General features: G+C 41.4%; 1 protein-coding gene across 1 annotated transcript in view; it reads right to left on the bottom strand.

Annotated features, from left to right (window-relative positions):
- LOC148505779 (espin-like) overlaps window positions 1-21497 on the bottom strand; it is a 234769-nt gene that overhangs the window by 99197 nt on the left and 114075 nt on the right. The window contains exons 6-7 of the mRNA XM_088447752.1: window positions 20624-20837; window positions 6426-6703 (exon numbers count right to left, since the gene is read on the bottom strand). Coding sequence (XP_088303878.1) covers window positions 6426-6703; window positions 20624-20837 — 492 coding nt within the window. The remainder of the gene's footprint in view (window positions 1-6425; window positions 6704-20623; window positions 20838-21497) is intronic.

Raw genomic sequence — 21497 nt, 5'->3', positions numbered from 1 at the left:
TAGATCAATTGTCAGAGTAAAAATGTCATCTATTATTTATTTATTTATTACCTGTTATTTATATAGCGCACACATATTCCGCAGCGCTTTACATAGAATAACTTACCATTCACATCAGTCCCTGCCCCAATGGAGCTTACAATCTATATTCCCTACCACATGCTCGCAAACATACACACTATGGTCAATTTTGTGGGGAGCCAATTAACCTACCAGTATATTTTTGGAGTGTGGGAGGAAACCGGAGTACCCGGAGGAAACCCACGCAAGCACAGGGAGAATATACAAACTCCACACAGACAGGGCCGTAGTGGGAATCGAACCCATGACCTCAGTTCTCTGAGGCAGTAACGCTAACCGTTACACCGTCTGTGTGCTCCTGTGGTATGAAGTATGTTGGCATGACGACTCGCATGTTGAAACAGAGGATACTCGAGCACATGGGTACTATTCGACATGTCAGATTGAAGAAAATGAAACAACTGACCACAGTAGCGCGTCATTTTCATAAAAAACATGGTAACTCAGCAAAGGACTTGAAAGTTTTTGGCCTAGAAACCATTAATTTGGGTATCAGAGGAGGAAATATTACAAATGAGCTTCTTAAAAAGGGAGAGTTTTTGGACCTTTAGATTGGGCAGCATTGCCCCTAATGGAATGAATGAAAATAACAATTTCAGTGCCTTTTTATAAATAATTCTTCTTCAGAACTGCAAAGATACTACTATCTGCTTTCTAAATTCACATTTAGCCATCCCCATATAATATTAGGGTGCATTTCTCATAGTATTAAGTCCATGGCCTTTTGCATTGCACCATTTAGTCAAACACCACCTGTTTGTCTTCACTAAATCACATCCTACATATCCTCACCATCCAACAGAAGCACATTCACATTGCATTTCATACTATATCAGCACATTCACATGGAGGGGGCGTGGCCACTGCATGTTGGGGTTGGTTGCACTTCTCTGTGGGTGGGCCTAGCATGTAAGAAGCACCCACTCACAGGAGCATGGCATAGCAACCAGCAGCCGGGACTATAGTACTCACTATTAGGACGGCGGGGCAGTTCTATAATAGCCACATTTTAGCTGGATGTATTTAGATGCTAAAATGTAACAGACAAAAAATTAAAGGGCAACTACTTTATTTTGTACATTTCTCATGCAAATAACACATCAATAAAATCTATTTTTGTCATGGAGATAGATGAATGAAGGACTTCATTTTGACATAATATCAGGTCATCTTATACATACACATTCCGCAGCATACATCCTAACCCACTGCTCCATGCCCCTTCCTCACTATCTACCCCATCTGTGTTGCCCCTGTCTGTCTGCCCCCCCCCTTTAGAATGTAAGCTCTCACGAGCAGGGCCCTCATCCCTCATGTGCTTTTCCTCCCTTACTTATAGTATCATGTACTCCTAACTCCCCAATTGGCACCTAACATTTGGTTGCTGAGGCCCTGCTGCTTGTGTTATGCAGCTATGTCTATACACCATGTCCTTGTCCTGCATTGTTTTGTATTACTATTAACTGTTTTTCTTGTGTGCTCATTTATGTACTGTGTAAGGCGCTGCGAAACCTTTGTGGCGCCATATAGATAAAGAATAATAATAATTAACATTTTTCAACTCTCTAGATAGGTCAGCAGGAGTTCCAATCAGCTCACAAACTTTTCATTGTCATCATAGATCACAATCTCATCACCTACACACAGGGTCAACATAATGACCCCACTAACAGCACCACCCTTTATTCTAGCATAGAATGTTCACTTCACCATTCATTATTTACACACAGGGTTACTAATATGACCCCATCAACAGCACCACTCTGATTCTAGCACTATGGGCCATATCAGTAAGGTTTTTGAATATCACATCATTATCATTGATTTTATAGGGATTCATTATGACACACACCATTTTGGAGCATTTATGATGTCTCATCTTCAATTTGATGTGATATCTGACAATCAAGATCCTACAACACAACTGGGTCATGTAATAGTTAATTTGTCATATATATATATATATATATATATATATATATATATATGTGTTAAATTCACATTAGAGAATCCATGTTCTACAAATATAACTGGTCTTTAGTGTTAAAATTGTTTACATATGATACGTGAAATTGGCATTATGATTATAAATATAACTCCGTTTAACTGGTCTGTTTATCAATAACTTTATTGCCTTTTTTAAATAACATCATTATATAAAGAACAATTTCCAGATTACGTATCATTATTTATAATATATATGCTATTATGGTGAAATTACCATAGCATTAACACTATAGCTTTCTAGAGTAACACTGTTTGGCTCAGTTGCCCTGGGATACATGATTCCAGGGAACGGCTTTGAGATTGGATATACACTATGTCAGTCAAGTATGCTAAACCCAGGACCGGCTCACCCTGTGCCGGCGCAGAACAAGGAGCCCTTACACAGCGCGCGCGGCCGAAATTGAGGGCATGGCCTAATTACCATAGGCCATGCCCCCTACGTGACGTTCTTTGGAGACGTGTCCGCATGGCACGCCTCCAAATAACGTCAGGCTGGGGGTAAAGCCAAGCCCTCCATCACTGGCTGGGCTTCCCCCAGCCCTCTCCCGTCAGTGAATGGATGCTGCATTTCAGCCCACGGGTGGGACAGTACTGTCCCGCAGAAATCGGGATGCTGGGGAGGGGTGCGCCCTCAATGGGTGGCGCCCCTGTGCGACCGCACTGGTCGAACACCCCTCGAGCCGGCCTTGGCTAAACCAATGAGTATCTATTATACTCCAATATAATAGATATATACTGCAATTTTGATCCATGCAATTTTGATCTATGCTATTCTGATCTGTGCCAATTTGAATGGTGCAAAACAATTTGTCTATTTAATTGTGATCTGTGCAATATCAGTCTTGTTTTCCTATCTAAAACACTATATACACTCAATTATAGACACCTTTGCCACAAAGGGCAGCATTCAATTAGAGGCGAAAAGGCCATAATCGGCGATAATTTATCGCCGATGACGTCATTTTCGCCTATTTTAATTATCCCGGTATTCAATTACAAAGACTTTTCACCGGTGCGAAATATCTTTGTAAAAAAAGGGGATAACTTTTCACCATGTTTAACATGGCGAAAAAAGTGCAGAATTGGAAAAAATAAAAAATAGCCTGCACCCCTGAGAATGATCCATAAAAATGATCTGTGTCAAAAAAAGTAAAGAAAAAAAAAATCGGGATACCTAAAAAAAATTAAGTTTCATTTTGGGGTGCAAAAAATAAAAAAAAATAGGGGATAAACTTCTAAAGTACCGTCATTAATTCCAGAGGGGTTCCCAAGTATGCGACAGGTAAATTTTTGGAGAATTTTGAATAAGAACTTTAGGGACTTAAAAATATGCTTGCACCCATTTTCATGTACCCCAAATTTGATGGAAATAGATTATTATTTATTTATTTTTTAAACTAAGTGCTATTCTTCACCCCTTCTTCTTAAGCCGCATTTATGCACCTGCCGCGGCTATTACAAACCCCGACTTCCTAAAACAGGAAAAAATGGGGGTACCCATAGTGATCCCCCATGTCTAGACACCTTTAGGGGGGGTCCCAGGAACAATTCCCGAAAATTCCCTTTTTTTGCGATACTTACGTTTCCGCCAGCTCCCGTTTTCGCTGATTCCTAATTGAATACAGGGATAAATCGGGCACGTGCCCAATACTTTATCCCCTTCAAACCTCCGATGTGTAGCGAAAAGTCCAGCATGGACTTTTCACTCCCAAATTGAATACCCCCCGAAGTGTTAGCGGAGCAGTAATTATAGTACAAAAGGTAACACTGCCCAAACCAGATGATTGGTAGGGATTGCACTTAATTCGAACCCTAAATGTTTTGTAGCTTCTATAAACAAGTTTTCTGGACTGTTTAGCAGAATTTATAGATTTTCGCCTATAGGAATTTTTTCTTCCTTTATAAACACAAATTTTAAGTTACTTAATAATAAAAGGTATATTTTAAACATCATAATCATATCACATACATTGGAGATTTCAAATAAGAGTGCCCCAAAAAGGAATATATATTTTTTTTTTTCCCTGTGCAAAACATTCCATTAAAATAATTAGCTCCACCTAAATTGTGTCAACAAGTAATGAATGCACCTGTGCACCAACTAGGAAACATGGAAACCGTGCACTGTTAGTGCTCCCTGAGGAATGAGTTTAGGACACACTGGTCTAAATCACTTGATGTTACATGGATTCATTCCCTCGTTAAATTATTTCAACGCTGATAACAAATGTTGATAAACTTTTTGTTAATTTATAAAATCTTTGTTCATCTCTCTCTCTCGTAAAATAAGTATCGAACACAACAATTTTCTCAGTAAATATATTTGTAATGGGGCTATTGTAATGACATTTTCACCAAATGTCAGCAACAACCCATGCAATCCACACATGCAAAGAAATCAAACCATACTGTAGTTGTCCATACATTAAGTTATGTATAATAATGTGAAATGACACAGGGAAAAAGTATTGAACACATGAAGAAAGGGAGGTGTAAAAAGGCATAGAAAGCCAAGACACCAGCTGAAATCTATCAGTAATTAGAAAGCAATCCTGCCCCTCGTCAGTGCAAATTAATATAAACTGGTTCAGTCCCAACTGATGGCCTATAAAAAGGTGTCTCATTACCAAGGTGTCACACAAGAAAAATCTCATGATGGATAAAAGCAAAGAGCTCTTTCCAGACCTTAACAACCTTATTGTTGCAAAACATACTGATGGCATTGGTTACAGAAGGATTTCTAAACTACTGAATGTTCCAGTGAGCACTGTTGGGGCCATAATCGGGAAGTGGAAAGAACATCTTTTCACCATAAACCGGGCACGACCAGGTGCTCCTCGCAAGATTTCTGGCAGAGGAGTGAAAAGAATTATTACAAGAGTTGTCCAAGAGCTAAGGACCACTTGTGGAGAGCTTCAGAAATACCTGGAATTAGCAGGTACAATTGTTTCAAAGAAAACAATAAGTAATGCACTCAACCGCCATGGCCTCTATGCACGCTCACCACGCAAGACTCCATTGCTGAAGAAAAAGCATGTTGAAACTCGTTTAAAGTTTGCTGCACAACATTTGGACAAGCCTGTGAAATACTGGGAGAATATAGTCTGGGCAGATGAGACCAAAATAGAACTCTTTGGATGCCATAATACAAACCATGTTTGGAGGAGAAATGGCACTGCACATCACCACAAAAACACCATACCAACAGTGAAGTTTGGATGTGGGAACATCATGGTGTGGGGCTGTTTTTCAGCATACGGTACTGGCATACTTTGTATGGTTGAAGGAGGGATGAATGGAAAAATGTACCGAGACATCTGCTGCCATCTACCAGGATGCTGAAGATGAAATGAGGGCTTACATTTAAGCAAGACAATGATCCCAAACATACAGCCAACGACACTCTCAATTGGTTTCAGAGAAAGAAAATAAAGCTGCTAGAATGGCCCAATCAATCACCTGACTTGAATCCAATTGAAAATCTATGGAAAGAACTAAAGACCAGAGTTCATAGAAGAGGCCCACGGAACCTTCAAGATATGAAGACAGTTTGCGTGGAAGAATGGGCTAAAATCACACCTGAGCAATGCATGTGACTAGTTTCTCCATACAGGAGGCGTGTTGAAGCTGTCATTACCAACAAAGGCTTTTGTACAAAGTATTAAATACATTTCAGTAAGCGTGTTCAATATTTTTTCTCTGTGTCATTTCACATTATTACACATAACTTAATTTGTGGACATCTATGGTTTGATTTCTTTGCATGTGTGGATTGTATGGGCTGGTGCTCACATTTGGTGAAAATTTCCTTACAATAGCCACATTACAACTATATTTACTGAGGAAAATTTATATATAAAGAAGCGCACAAAGTAGTATTGTAGATGTTTGTTAAGTGGCAACTATAAATTAAATGCACGTACAAGATTCCAATAGTAAATGGGCACATCAATATACTCATCAAATGTATAGGTGTCCCACATTCAAGTGTAACAATCAATGTATCTTGTGATATCTAGAATAAATCACAAGCCATAGCCGTACAACATAGCGTAATATGGTTTTGCATTAAAAAAAAAAAATCAATCTCTCTCTCCTTTATTTTTCTTACTAGGTTTCAAAAATGTGTTTTTAAATCTACATTTAAACTATTTTGATTGCCTCATTTACCTTTAATCCTTATTTTACATGATTTCTTTTCTCATTTTGTACTGCTAGTATTGTTGTGCTGTATAAAAAGGTTTTTTATCAATACCGAAAAATTATAAACTAGTGTTTTGACTTTCTATATAAGAGGTCTGAAAAAAAATATGTTATTCTTGCACTTCAGAAATTACCTCTTCATTCAGCACCTCATTCTCCACATGCCGAAGATTGTTTTTTGCCTGCACGTAAATCTCTGCCGTGTGCTGACTCTCAGGGGGGTTTGGCGCTGGATAGCCTGGAGGTGGCGGGAGTCTAGAGTCCGGAGCAGGCGGTAGAGGGGGAGGAAACGCTGGAGGAGGGGGTGGAGGAATAGCGGAGCAGTCTCCCTTATTGCTAGCATTTGGTTTAACTTCAGGATTCAACAAGTCCATATATGTCTGCATATCCGTGATTGCAGTTTCCGGGGGCCCTGATAGAAAACAAAATACAACAAAAAACATTAATAATTATAATCAATGTGATTCTATAGGAGTTGACGAGCTAAATAAAAATAAAAATTCTTCGTAACATATCTAGTTTAAGACTACGTCTGGCACCCATTTAGGTAATCGGTGGATTATAGAGGGTGTATGAACATTTACTATTGTGTGAGGCGGAAGAAATATGAATAAACCACAATTGAGCCTTTATAAGAGAACACATTTCTGAGCACATTTTACTACGTAGGGAAAAGATTTCTGTTTCCCCCGTGACTGTATTTTTTTTCCAATCGGTATTTCCCTTTCTATGAAACAAAAGCCTTTTGTACCAGAAAGAAAAGAGGATTACATTAATATCCTAGAAAGCAGGTAAAAAAAAATTAAAAAAATAATCAGGTGTGTGCTTTACATATAGCAACTGAGAAACCCGAGGAGAGGAGATCAAAGGTGTAATGTGGGAGTATTAGCATTTTAAAAGATTAAATGTAAAAATGAGTTAGAATGCAGTGATTTTTTTTTTTTTTTAAATCAAGTACTATACTAACTTAGGGGAGTAATTATCAAAGCTTGGAGAGAGATAAAGTAGCAACCAATCCTGTCATTTTTCGAACACAGCCTGTAAAATGATAGTTAGAAGCTGATTGATTAGTACTTTATCTTTCTCTGATAAATTTCCCCAATAAGAAGTATAAATAAATTAAATTGAAATTCTATTCAATTAACGGCGAAAATGGACATTTTTTGAAAAAAAAAAAAAAAAAAAATGGCGAAAGCAGCAAACTGGTGAAAATGGAGAAAAAAAAACTGGGAAAAAAGTTTTCTCCATCCCAGACCAGGAGAAAAAAAATGCTAAATCCCTATTTTTGGCTAAAAATGTGGGGATTTTTTTCAGAACCCTTTAGACACCCCCCCTTATGATAAATTACCCTAACATTTTTTCGTAAGTTGCATACTTTGGAGAAAAGAAGACCATGCAAATTTTGGGGAGAAAAAAAAAAAAATTGAAAATGGTCTTATTGGGTCTGATTTTTGGGGGGGCAGTATGGATGTGTCAAGTGTTTTAAACAACGCACAAGGTCGCAGCAGGTGTTTTTTTTACGGTTTTTACAACATGAAAATATACTTGCACCCATTTTAACTTACCCCCAATTTATGTGTGACAGTCATTTCCTGGAAAAAAAAATAGCTTTCTATCATTTTCAATTATTTTTTTTCTTTCCACCCAAAATTTGTGCGGTAGTTTTTTGACAAAGTACGCAATTAACGAAAAATGTACCCAAAGGGTTTTGAAAGAAATCCCCAAATTTTTAGCCAAAAACATGGATTTTGATTTTTTTTCTCCTGGTCTGAGATGGATAAAACTTTTCTCCATTTTTTTCTCCACTTTCGCTTGTTTGCCGCTTTCACCTTTTGTTTTCAAAAAAAGGTCAGTTTTCACCAATGGCGAAAAAAAGTCTGTTTTCGCCGCTAATTGAATACGGCCCAATGTGAAATACATATCCATTTTTGCCTCAGTTTTGCAAACATTTAAAATTAACTACAGTGGAGTATAATATTGTGGTCACACACATAGTTTATTTTTTCTAATCTGGATAAATGCATCACTTCTGCCACCGTATCCTTACAGGTTAGGTTATATTATAATCCATCACTAACACTTCTGCAATACTTGTGAACACAAGCAATTCACGTACAAGGTTTAAAAAGCCTCAATGACACATGCTGATCAGAGTGAGTATAGCGATAGCTATCACTTAAGTGCTGCTTTGATGGTCTAGTTGAGAGCAAGCAGGGGGTGCAGTGTCCTAAGACATTACTGTGTAGCCTCTCTGAATTATGATAATGCAACATTCTTGTTAATCCTCCATGCTATATATTTACTGTTATGTACTGATCACAGTGAAGTTTGTCTCAACACTGTAGACCACACTTGCCTCATTTATTTATTTCCCAACAGGGATCGTTCCTTTAGTAGATATTCAATAAGTCACTGTCAAGGGAGATGGTGCTGGGCGAAATGAGTTATTATAATTTTCAGCTCAGGAATATAGGAGTATACAATATTAAAGGATATATCCACTTTGAAAAAGTGGCTTTCATATAGTCAGTTATTGCGCTCTGTTCTGTGACGCCTTTACAGGTACAAAGCCAGAAAAATCATTAGACATTCACATAATCCCCTACAAAAAAAAAGTATTTCTGAGGCCACAATAATAGAACAAATATACACATTTTTAGGCAAATATAAGCTTATTTACAGATTTATTTAAAGATACGAGTACCATACATAGAGTATCCATTACGGACACAGTATGGAAGCAGTCATTTTGTGAGCTGAACTTGACATTCATGAGATTATAGCCTATCTATGGGGTAAATTTAATTAGCCATGGGGTTCCCCCCCAACATAACATAGCAATATAAAGATATAAATATTGGGTAATATAGAAATAGGAATACTGTACAGTGAGCCCGATCCATTACGGATCTCAATTGCGATCGCAGCGGCGATTACGCACGCAGACCTACTGCGAAAATATGCTAATGTTTGCAATCGCTATGCCGTCGCACCCTAGCATAAGGACGCCCACTTTCCCTTACTCACATCCATAATACTTAGCAAAATAGCGAAACCATCGGTAACATCGCAGCCTCACGCACACTTGCACAAGGTCAGACCTCACTCAGAAATCGCTAACCTCGTCGCACGCAGTAAGAGCTCAAGCTGCGTATGCCATCGCTGTGACTAATTTATGCACGCCCCTGTAACGGCGGTTTAAACGCACTGGCACGCCTGAATTTTGTCGACCCCTCCACCATCAACACCCCCAAACGGTCACTTCCTGTCAATCACCCTGTGGTGGGTCTGCGTAGTATCTGCAATCGCAGTGTGATCACAGTGAGACCTTTGCACACACGCGCTGCGATGCATACGCATGCGCAGAAAGCAACAATCGGCCGTGTGCGTGCGTAATCGCAATAGCGATCTGCAATGGATCCGACCCAGTGTACATGGACTGCAATATATTCGTTACTCTGTAGGGTATTCTGCAGAAACCAAAAAGGAAAAATGTTTCTTGGGAAAAGTATAAAACCAGTTTAAGAATTGTCCAATTAGGGATATTAACATCACACAGTAGCAAAGTATTAATTAAGAAGGAAAGTTAATTTTCTGACCGTAAAAACAAAGTTTATTTGGAGGACCCTCTCTCCGTCCTGCAATCAGGATGCCTGTCCTGATTTGTGAGTGGTTGGAAAGAGTTTAAATGTATTTGTTTATTGCAATCATATAGGGGTATTCAATATGAAAAGAAAACGCTGTTTCTGCAAGGTTTTCCGCTCGGATGACGTCATTTTCGCCGGTTTTACTTTTACACCGTATTCAATTTGAAATCTTTTCGCCGGTGTGAACCACCCTGCAACCTTCAGGCAGCCCCCCCAAAGGTAAACTGTGTCAAAAAATAAAAAAAATAAAAAAACCTCAGAAGACCCCCAAAAAAAACAGTTTCATTTTGGGGGCGAAAAAAAAAATGTAGGGGTACAAAGTTAAAAACTAGCAAACTACAATCTAGGGGGGTCCCCAAGTATGCCCCAGGTGTTTTTTTCATTGCAGGTTTTTGCGGCAGGTGGATTTTTCACGTTTTTTAAAACTTCACATTAGCAACTTTTAAATATGCTCACCCCCATTTTCAAGTACCCAAAATTTGCTGGGACTACTTATTTTCTGCAAAAAAAACTTGTAAATACTATTCTTCACCACCTTCCCAAATCCCCAAAATAGCATGGCTAATCGGGGTTATCCAGAGTGATCCCCCATGTCAGAGCATCTTTTTGGGGGTGTTAGGGTGATTTCCCCAAAAATCAGCGAAGTTTTCGCTGATTTCACATTCGCTGGATGCCGTTTTCGCCGATTTCATATTGAATACGGGTATAGGCGGGGGCGCGCGCGATACTTTTTCGCTGCCGAAAGCTCCGATGTGCTGTGAAAACTTCGATGGCGAGGTTAACGTTTCATATTGAATACCCCTCATAGTGATGTGAAAAAGGCAACTAACAAAAGGAAGACAGGCAGACTATTATAACCCTTAAAAGTGTAGGTCATTACTTCAGAGAGATTGCAAAGAAAGCCAAGGGGCCTTATGTAATACCTGCGATAAACAGACACAGACCCATTCTTGCAACTTAGCTCGCCTTGTTAAAGAGACAATAATTTAAAAGACAAAGCCAGATTGGTATCGGTTTTAAAATTATTGCCACTTTAAAAATACATACTAATTGTCCAGAATCGCTATTGTTCCTACATCTCAGAGGCTAAACATAAGGCCCAAACTATCAGTGAGTACAGTTTCCTACACCATCAAGAGGTAATTGTGAAAAACTAGGGGAAACTCTGACAGCCTCAGAAGACAAGTTTCTTAGGGGTAAATTTACTAAGATTAGAGTCTGAGAGTTTTTTTTTTTTTTTAAACTCTATTAGCATCGCCGAATCTCAGGAGATTTTCCTGTTTTTAAACTCACAAATTTACTAAGACGTGAGTTTAGCTGAAAGTGAGTTTTCCGATGGTGAAGCAGATCGAGATGTCTCCCCCAAGTAGCAAGTTTAGATGAGATTACTCACCCAAGATGCAGTGTTTTCTCTCTGCAAAACTCTCCTGAGCAAGCAGCCTGCACATATTAGTGAGATATGTGAAGGCTGCTTGTGTGTTCTACTTGTTAAAGAAGGGTTAAATATTTTAAAAAATTATGTAGGGTCCCCCCCTCCAAAGGCATAACCAGCCTGGGACTGGTCAGCCAGTCCTGGTTCCAAAAATTACAGGGAAAAAAACGAGTAGGCTTCCCCAGTAATTTAGGATCCAGTACCTGGCTGCAGGGCCAGTGCTGGTTTTAAATATAGGGTGGAAAAAATTGCGTAGGGGTCCCCCTATATTTTAAACCAGCACCGGACCCAAACCGACTGGGGTGTAATGCCACAGCCAGGAGACCCTATTACCGTTTTACATGTAGCGGCCGCTCATTGGCTGGGAGCCACGTGGCCGGTGATTGGCTAGCAGACCGTGGGAAATAACAGATGATCACGGTCATCTGTCATTTCATGAGGTGCAAGTATTATGTCACAACATATACTTGCACCTGTTCGCATGGATCGCGTAACTCGTTTTCTTAATTTGCCAAGAGCGTGGATGCTACGGAGAGCGGCGCCAGGATGGAGGTGAGTATGGGATCTTTTTTCCAGGTACAACAGTGGAATCTACATGGGACAAAGAACAGCAGGCACAGGTAAGTATGTATGAGTGGCATAGATGTATGTAATAAAGTTTTACTGTATACGGTGTGTGTGTACTGTGGTTTTTCAACTATATTTTAAACCAGCACTGGCCCTGCAGCCAGGTGCCGGTTCCTAAATTACGGGGGAACCCTAGTCGTTTTGTTCCCCGTAATTTTTGGAACCATTACTGACTGAACAGCTGGTTATGCCTTTGGAGGGGGGGGGGCTTTTTTTAATATAAACACTTTACATTAAGTGCACATGCAGAAACATACACAAACCACACTGACCTGTGTATGTTTCTAGCAAACTCGCAGCTCAGGAGGTGGAGAGTTTGAAACTTCAATTTCTCTGCGAGTTTGCTCTAATCTCACCCGAGATTGTAATCTCAAATCTTAGTAAATTTGCAAGATGTATCTTTTTCATGAAAAGTACTTCCGAGTTTGCCCGATGGCGAGTTGATTCGAGTTTGCGATCTCACCCGAGTTTTACGAGTGAGAAGAGAGAAATCTCTCCCAAACTCACCAGAGTTTGCCTTTAGTAAATTTGCAAGATGAAAAACATGCCTAAACTCACCCGAGATTGTCATCTCCACCAAACTCGAATCTTAGTAAATTTACCCATAAGAGTCAACATCTGCAAACAAAGCTTAACACTGGTCATGGTAAGCAAGTCTCCATTTCTACTGTGAAAAAAAGACTTGAGCTGCAGGTTTTACAGGTCGGATGTCAGTAAGAAAGCCATTGCTAAGATGGGAAAATAAGAAAAGAGGAATGACAGGACCATGAAGCACTTACAGTGGACTACCGAATACTGGAAGTAGATGTTATGAAACAATTAACTAAAATTCTAAATCTTTGGTTCATCACTATTTGAACACCATCAAGTAAGTGAAAGGATGGTCATTCAGTCTGTGACACCAACTGTCAAACATGGAGGAGGAAACACGATGGTCTGGGGCAGGTTTGCTGGATCCCGAGTTAGCAAATTGCAAAGAACGACTGGCACCATGAAGCAAAAGTGCTATCACAGCATTTTGCAGTGGGTATAAGCAGGGCCACCATCAGGGCATCAGGGGGAGACTGCCGGGACTGGGGTCCCGAGCCCGCACAATTATTATTATTATCATTTATTTATATGGCACCACAAATGTTCTGCAGCGCCTTACAAAGTACATAAACAAGTTGTAGACAAGCGACTTACAGAACAATACACTGCAGGACCAGGACATGGATAATATATATGGCTACATTAGTGACCATAACACCCAGATAAGCAACAGAGCATAAGCAACCAAGTGTTAGGTGCCCTAGTGGTGAGTAAGAAGTAGATGACGGTATAGTAAGGAGAAGCACAAGAGGGTAGAGGGCCCTGCTCATAAGAGCTTACATTCTAAAAGGGGAGGGGAAGACAAACAGGGGTGACACAGATTGGGTAGATGGGGAGGAAGGAGCATATAGCAGGGAGTTAGAATGATAGCCTGAAGGCTTTGATGAAGTAGTGGGTCTTAAGAGCCCATTTGAAGGATTGCAAAGAGGTGGAGAGTCTGATGAGGAGTGGGAGAGAGTTCCAGAGGTGGGGAGCAGTGCGGGCAAAATCTTGGAGGTGGAAGTGGAAGGAAGTAATCAGCTGGCATGAAATGCGGCGTGCATTAGTTGAATGAAGAGAGAGGAGAGGACAGTGTAGGGACAGTGAGGGGGGCCCGTCCGCTCCTACCACCTGCCCACTACTATCACCATGTATTAAAGTGAGAGGGGGGAACCGTGGCCCACACCTACCGCCTGGTCCTACCACGGGTCCAGCGCACTGCAATAGTGTTTATATTTTGAGAGCTGATGTGCGTGACGTTATGCCGCCACGCTGAAAGAGCGGATCCGCAGTAACAGAACAAGGTAAGTTTCATGACGATGCGGGAACTGGCTATGGCTGGAGATGAGACAAAAAAGGGCTGGAGAGGCAGAAGGGTGCTGGCTGGAGAGGCAGAAGGGCGCTGGCTGGAGAGACAGAAGGGGCGCTGGCTGGAGAGACAGAAGGGGCGCTGGCTGGAGAGACAGAAGGGGCGCTGGCTGGAGAGACAGAAGGGGCGCTGGCTGGAGAAACAGAAGGGGCGCTGGCTGGAGAGACAGAAGGGGCGCTGGCTGGAGAGACAGAGACACTGCAGGGCTGGAGTTGCAAAAACATGGGGGTGGGCTGCATATATTGTAAGTACCGGGCCCCACAATTTCTGATAGTAGCCCTGGGTGTTAGTAAAGCATGTCAACACCCCAGGAAAAAAAAATTCAACCATTTTTCAACAATTTTTAAAGATAAGCACAAGTTTAAGTCAAAGGGAAAATCAATTTTAAATCACGTTTGATACGTTTAAGCTAAAAGAAATTGGTGATGAATATCACGCAGGACATTTTCGAACTCGTGTTTTGTTCCTATTGAGAGGCAGACCTATGAGGAGAGTGTCTGTATAATGCTGGCCCTGTAACTAGTGTGAGGGTGGGCAAATTAGGGAGACAGCTGAGGGATTGGCAGGCCGGGGAGGCAGAGACAGCGCATCGTGGGAGTGACAGAGTGGAATCCAGGTTTTAGCCCAGGCAGCGGACTTGATGAACTGTAGAGATTGTGGCGTTGTCGACTGTAAGGGGAAGATTGGGTGGGGTGAGGCACAAGAAGCATGAAAGACTATATTCAATAAATCAATCATATTGATAGAGCCCTGGATCAAATCCACAACTCCTGCCAATTTTCACCCATCTCCCTAACGGACTACCTCCTACAGACACTACGCACAGATCTCCACAATTATTGTCCTGATTCAGATGGATGCAATGCCGATATTTCTTACGTGGCACTGCGCCTACATGAAATGTACATTATGGTAGTATTGTTATTTGCAGTGTGATTGCCGGTCAGGCAGCATTTGTGGGAGATAACGGAAAGTGGTCGCATAGACCACAGGCACGTCGTGTTTTCTGGGCGTGTCGCAGCCTGCGTCTGCTTCCCCGTACGCAATAAACATGGCTCCTATGTCTCAGTTCCCGCGCCCATTCTGAGGGTTACTCGGAACTACGATACTCGAATGATCTGTGACCAATGCTGCGTCTTTGCTTGGATTTACAAAGCCGCAGGTGGGCGTCTCGACACAATCCTCGGCGTCTGCGTCATTTGCATATTTTCGCACAGCAGCTTTGCATACAGCTGCGATGGCATTAGCGTACATCTATGTATCAGGCCCTATGAATGGCTAATGTGGTGAGAAATACGTAGGACTAAGGCGCGAATTCAATTAGCCGTGCAAAGCCGAGCCGAGATGTTTTCGCCGCCTTCGCCTTTTTTTATGCGATACTTGTTCCCTGCGTGCTCCCACTTATCTCCGTATTCAATTCCAAAAGATGCAGAAAGTCAAACACGTAGACTAATAGCCCTAATAAAAGTGTTTTGTGTTCTTAAAGTGTCAAAATGGGCTGTTATATGCATAAGTGCTGAAAAATGATACAAAGGAATTTTTTGGGTGAAAAATAAGTACCGAGGTCAAATTTGGTGTACATGAAAATGGGCACTAGCATATTGTGATGTCTCTAAAGTGAAGATATAAAAAATGTTTAAAAATAAACCCACAGCAGCCTCGTGCAATCCCAAAAACACCTGTCCCATCCATACAGCACCCCAAAGTACCACTTTTTACACATTTTCAAATGTTTTTTTTTCATTTTCTCCAAAGTTTTTTTTACTTTTTTTGACTAATTAGTCATTTGGGGGGGGGCAAAGGGTTGTGGACTAAATCCCCACATTTGCACCCCAAAATAGAGATTTTGCATTTCCAATTCGCCTGCCTATACATAGTGAAAACTTTTCTCCTGTTTTTTTCCACTTAGGGCCGTGCTCAATTAGCGGCGAAAACAGCCGTTTTTTCGCCATTGTCGAAAACGGACGTTTTTTCGCCAAAAAACAGGATAAAACGGCAACAGGCGAAAAAAAAAATGAAGAAAAGTTTTCTCCATCCCAGACCAGGAGAAAAAAATGCTAAATCTTATTTTTGGTTAAAAATGTGGGGATTTCTTTCAGAACCCTTTGGACACCCCCCGTAATGATAAATTAGCGGGGGAAAAAATTGTAAGTTGCGTACTTTGCCGAATAACAACCGTGCAAAAAAAATAAATAAATGTTGAAAAAAGATAGAAAGCAATTTTTTTTCCCAGGAAATTACTGTTTCATGTAAATTGAGGGTACGTTAAAACGGGTGCAAGTATATTTTCGTGTTGTAAAAACGCAATTTTAAAAACTGTTAAAAAAACTGCCTGCTGCGACCGCGTGCGATGTTTAAAACACTGGACACATCCATACCGACCCCGGAAAAATCAGACCCAATACGTTAAAACCATTTTTAACTATTTTTTTTTTTTCGAGTAATATTTGCGTGGCTGTTTTTCACCAAAGTACGCTACTTACGATTTTTTTTTCCGCTACTTTATCATTAGGGGGGTGTCCAAAGGGTTCTGAAAGAAATTCCCACATTTCTAGCCAAAAATAGGGATTTTGTATTTTTTTATTCTCCTGGTCTGTGATGGAGAAAACTTTTCTCCAGTTTTTTTTTCGCTTGTTGCCGGTTTCGCCTGTTTTTTGGTGAAAAATAATGTTCGTTTTCGCCGCTAATTGAATACGGCCCATAATTGAAAACTCCTGCAATTGAATACGGAGATAACTTAAAAACAGACGAAGAGTTCAAATCGGCAAAAACTTTTCTCCAAACGGCACTTTGTGCGGCTAATTGAATACGGCCCTAAATTTAGCGTTCTACAAAATAAAAAAATAAAATAAATGCACAGTGTCTAGGCAGTGTCTAAAGGTACCAAAGAAATAGCTACACTTACTAATACCATCATGACATCTAATTTTCATATAAAAAGACTTCAGTCTTTGCCAATACAGATTATATCACTTGCCTATTGCTGCTAGAATACAATACAGTACTGTACACTGAAGACAAGTGTGGCGACTTCTCTGTTCTGCTGGCAATAACACACTCCTTCATAGTGCTAAATAAAAAGACTTCTTATACTTCCTTCTAGTGTTCTAAAGCATAAATATAGTCTCAGGGACTAGATCTACAGGAAGCAGGGGGTGACCGAACCCCATGCTGTGTATTTAAATGTGACCCAACACTGCTCTGAAAACAAAACCTTCTTTTTAAAGAGATAGAAACAGGAAACTTCAGCATTTTATGGGGAGCATTAAGCAGGCTCAGAACTGGTCTACCGTTAGTCCTCGCAAAAATAAGGGTTTCCGATGTACATTTCTCTCCTAGGGGCCTATTTACCGATATTAGCGGTGGTCTCCTGAATATGAACATTCCTTACCATTGTATATTGCAGCGTTGAAGATCAATTGCAGAGCTAACATCATCATTTTACTAGCGGCTCTGGACCTTGTCGCTCGTCTGTACGTGCGCAATGCAAAGTAGTTGCGATGGCCATTTGGTCAAGCTCCATCCCACTGGAAGGGGATTGAAAGATACCTATTCGGACTGGCTGCTTCCATAGCGCAAAGCCGCAAAGTGGGCGAACACCATATTAATTGCACTAAAGTACCGTCACCATCTCAGGATGGCGATTGCTGCAAATAATTATAGACAAAATGCATTATTTCATTGTTTTTAAAGGTCCTAAACTGCAAACAGAAGTGCGGTCTTCCAGTTCCACTGAGCATGTGTGAGCCGACAAAGCTGCGTCGCGCACACGCAGAGGCTTCCAGGACTGGCTGGCATGGAGTCCATTCTTTTATCGCTGCCAGCCAGTATCACTGGGGAGCAGAGTATCGCTCATTTGCCCCAGCGATAATGTAATGAGAAATCGTGGCGATAGGAGGTTTCCTTTCTCTGCGATAAGCAACTATGAGGCTGCTCCGAAAACTATGAGGCTGGTTCAGAACAGCATTCATTTACAACAAGCGGCCGATGTTTTAAATCAGAGCAAGTGTCTGGAGGGGACACTGGGCCTGATTCAGAGCCGCTCGTAAGCGGCCGCTCGTTTGCTCCGAGCTATGTCCGCACAACTGCGCATGCGTATGGGTTGTAATACGCATGCGCGAACCAGTCATTGCGGTCGGAAATTGTGTGCTCGCAAAATAGCGAATGCCTGCTAATTTGAGTGACAGAATGAGGCGTTTGTGGGTGGTAACAGGGGAAGGTGCTTGAAAACGGGGAGTGGAGATCCGAACGCAGGCGTGCCAAACGGTCAAAACGGGTGTTTTAAGGGTGTGCATAATTAACAAAGCAGCGTCATCGACCACGTCACTTGGTTGTCTTTTAGCCTGAACTGTTCGCATGATTGCGGTAGGAAAATCCAACCACAAGCACTGCGAGCAGTTCAGACGCCTTTCGATGTACTCGATTAATCTAATAAATAGCGGAGATGATGTAGGATGCGAGCGTCCAGGGGGCGTTTTTTTAAAAATAGCGAGCGCATGTTTCGTTCGCTCGTTCAGACATAGAGGCGTCAACAGACCGCAAAGAGCGAGTGCTCTATTTAAATATCCGGCCCCTTTTTCTGAACGAGCGAGCGCAAATAGCCTCCGGCTCTGAATCAGGCCCACAGATCGGAATTGCATGGAGAGCCGTGCAATTCAGATAGGCGTTCCTGGGCAGTGACTGGGGGGGTGGCATTCGTCAGCAGTCGTGCCAATGTCAGGGACTTCGTTGGTTGACACAGTTCCACTGGCACCGGTGAGCGTCTCAGTAGACAGTCAAACAGCTGTGGCATTAGCATAAAACCGCGTTAGTGTCTGCTATCAGACCCGGCCTATGTCAATGATTGTAAGTGTTTCTTAGGGGGCAATTCAATTAGGCACGGTAATTACCGCGGGCTAATTGATTTCCCAGGTCTATTCAATTAGCCCCGAAGGCAGCCCGCAGGCTGGAGTTAACAGAGATTTTTGGGGTTTTTTGAGTCTGAGCAGGCTAGAAAAGAAATCCCCGATAATTAGTCTGGTTTAGGTGCTTAGACCATGTTAACACAAAGGTCCGGGAATTTATCCCAGATTCTAAGCGTTAACGCCCGTTAATAGTTAATTTACGGGGCGAGAAAATGGGGCTCTAATTAATTAGCCCTGGGGGTTAAGCCAAAGGCTACCACCCTTTTTCACCCCTGGTAAATTATCGGGGCTAATTGAATTCACCCCTTAATGTGAAATGTACCGTTTTCTTGACGTTTAATATTTTATACTTGCAGAGTTCTGTCTCCCTTGCTATAAGCTTCTGTTGCTGTCAACGCTTACTTGATATGTATAAGCATCGTAAGCCTCAGAGTTTTAATGGCGGATGTCTGAGTGTTTTTGAATAGCAACACTTCTGAAGACAAGTGCTCAAGGAATAAACAGCAACTAATCAGATGCTGTCATTGTTTATACAAAAATAAAAAATAAACAAAAAAAATAAAAAAGGATTTATTAAATCAATGTTTGAGCGTCATTAGGACATAACATCATATGTTATGTACCTTGGTCTTGTAGTATACTTGTTTTATACTGTTATTTTGTCGCAGATGTTAAGGTGCATATGCACTACACGTTTTGCTCCATGAGCGATATCGTGTACTGTGTCCTCGGCAGTGGTGTGCTAAATGTCCTTAACGACATTGTGCACACACACTGAACGATATCGTTCACGATGTCGTACAGTGCCGGCACCCCCCTCATCCCCGAATTTGCGCAATCTGATGAGATCGTCAGGTTGGGCAGCAGGTTCGGGCGATGAGCGACGTCGTCAACGACCAGCGGGAGCGCGCATTGCTGGTCATTGACGGCACATCCACTGGACGATATAATGAACGTATGATCGATATCGCTATCGTTCATTATATCGTCTAGTGTATATATGCGGCCTTACTCTTGACAAAGATCACAGTGGAAATATAGAAAGCGCAATGTAATACAAAATGTCCATCAAGAAGAATTAATGCAGGTCATTATTTCTTTAGAAGACAAAAAAATAAATAAATAGTATTTTATGTGTAGCTTAAGATGGCCAAACATGCTGCAATTACCTTAGTACATGTGGTCTCAAAACAACCGCAAAGCCACTTATTGGTCCTGGGACTACTTTACAAAGCACGATCAGAAGATGTCCTAAATCAGTCAGTGTTTGAGGTAGTGGCCAACTGCACTAACTAGCCACAATGCAGGCGCCTGGCTACATGATACGTTGGGACTGTTGCTTGGCCTGTACCTGTGGAAATTTTGTGACGTGTTTTTGCCAAAACAAACATATCATGCACATAAACATAACCTAACTGGAGATGCCTGTAATAAACCAGAAACCGGACAATCATATTGCCACAATAAATGCTGGAAAGTGTGTGTGTTATCCTCAGCGGGGCCTCCAATGCTAATGTAGGGGACAAGGTTATTAGAGGTGTGGCTGGTCTCATGAATGGATATGTCCAGTAACTATAACAAGATCTTCCAGACCACCATTCATTTCCTTTTCCCCTCATTAACCAGCCTGAGTGTGACTTCACACACCGTAAGCCCTTTGCTTGGGACTGGCCGTTGGTCTGCACAGTCGAGCTAGAGCTCTGTGCAGTGGCACCAACGTCAGACCTCAGAAGCTGGCCCTGATCACTAGGTCCTGGCTCTGGATAAAGAAGTCCGTACTTACTTGGACCTGTGTGTTGGGTGAGTTTCTTGTCTCCCACACTGGATTGGCTGGAGTGGCAGGAGTCGTAGTTGGACAGAGTACTAGTAGGTGACCCAATGTCGAAGTGGGCCGGTTGTGTCGACATGGTGGTATTCGGGGAGGACATCCCGGAATCCTGTTGCTTCAACTCCAAATCTGCTGATGGATCTCGTGACAGAACACGATGCTCCACGCTCTACAAAATTATTTAAAAATCAATAAGTTAACCAACACAGAGGGTCATGTTCTACCATACGGATACGGTCATTGCCCACCAACATTTAAATGTTACTTCAAACCCTTCACAGAGTAACATCAGCTGAATAAACGTATTATAATCATAGCCTCTCAACAGCAGGTTATGCTGGGATTTGCAGTTCAAGAACAGCCGGAGAGCTACATTTGATCAATGCTGCTTTTATAGGTAAAGTTGATAAAAGCTTGACAGTAACACTGTATTATTGCCTGAGCTTCACTTCCAAGGGAGATCAAGTGATTTATTTTCTCACACGGTACAGATTATTATCCTATATACTGTACATTTGCAACCAAAAAGCTTATGATTATCCTGCATTGTAGAGAGCCTACTTTACTTTTGCAGTAATAATTTACACACCATCAGAGCACTTCCTGGTTCTAACTAGCCCTTTACAGATACAATAACTAGTCATGCTTTGTATATCTACATATATGCAGAACCCAGGAGAGGGCTGAATGGATTTTCTTTAAAACAAAAAGCTCTGCTGTTCATAGCAAAAGCTCTGCTGCTGCAATTAATTTCTTACAGGAGCTGATCATTACCTGCGACTTGCACCAGTTTCTGTATAATGCACACAGAACAAAAACAAAAATTAAA

This window comes from Taudactylus pleione, unplaced genomic scaffold (assembly GCF_031769625.1).
Source record: "Taudactylus pleione unplaced genomic scaffold, aTauple2 ptg000437l, whole genome shotgun sequence".
Taxonomy (NCBI): Eukaryota; Metazoa; Chordata; class Amphibia; order Anura; family Myobatrachidae; genus Taudactylus; species Taudactylus pleione.
This window is presented reverse-complemented; position numbering and strand designations above follow the sequence as displayed.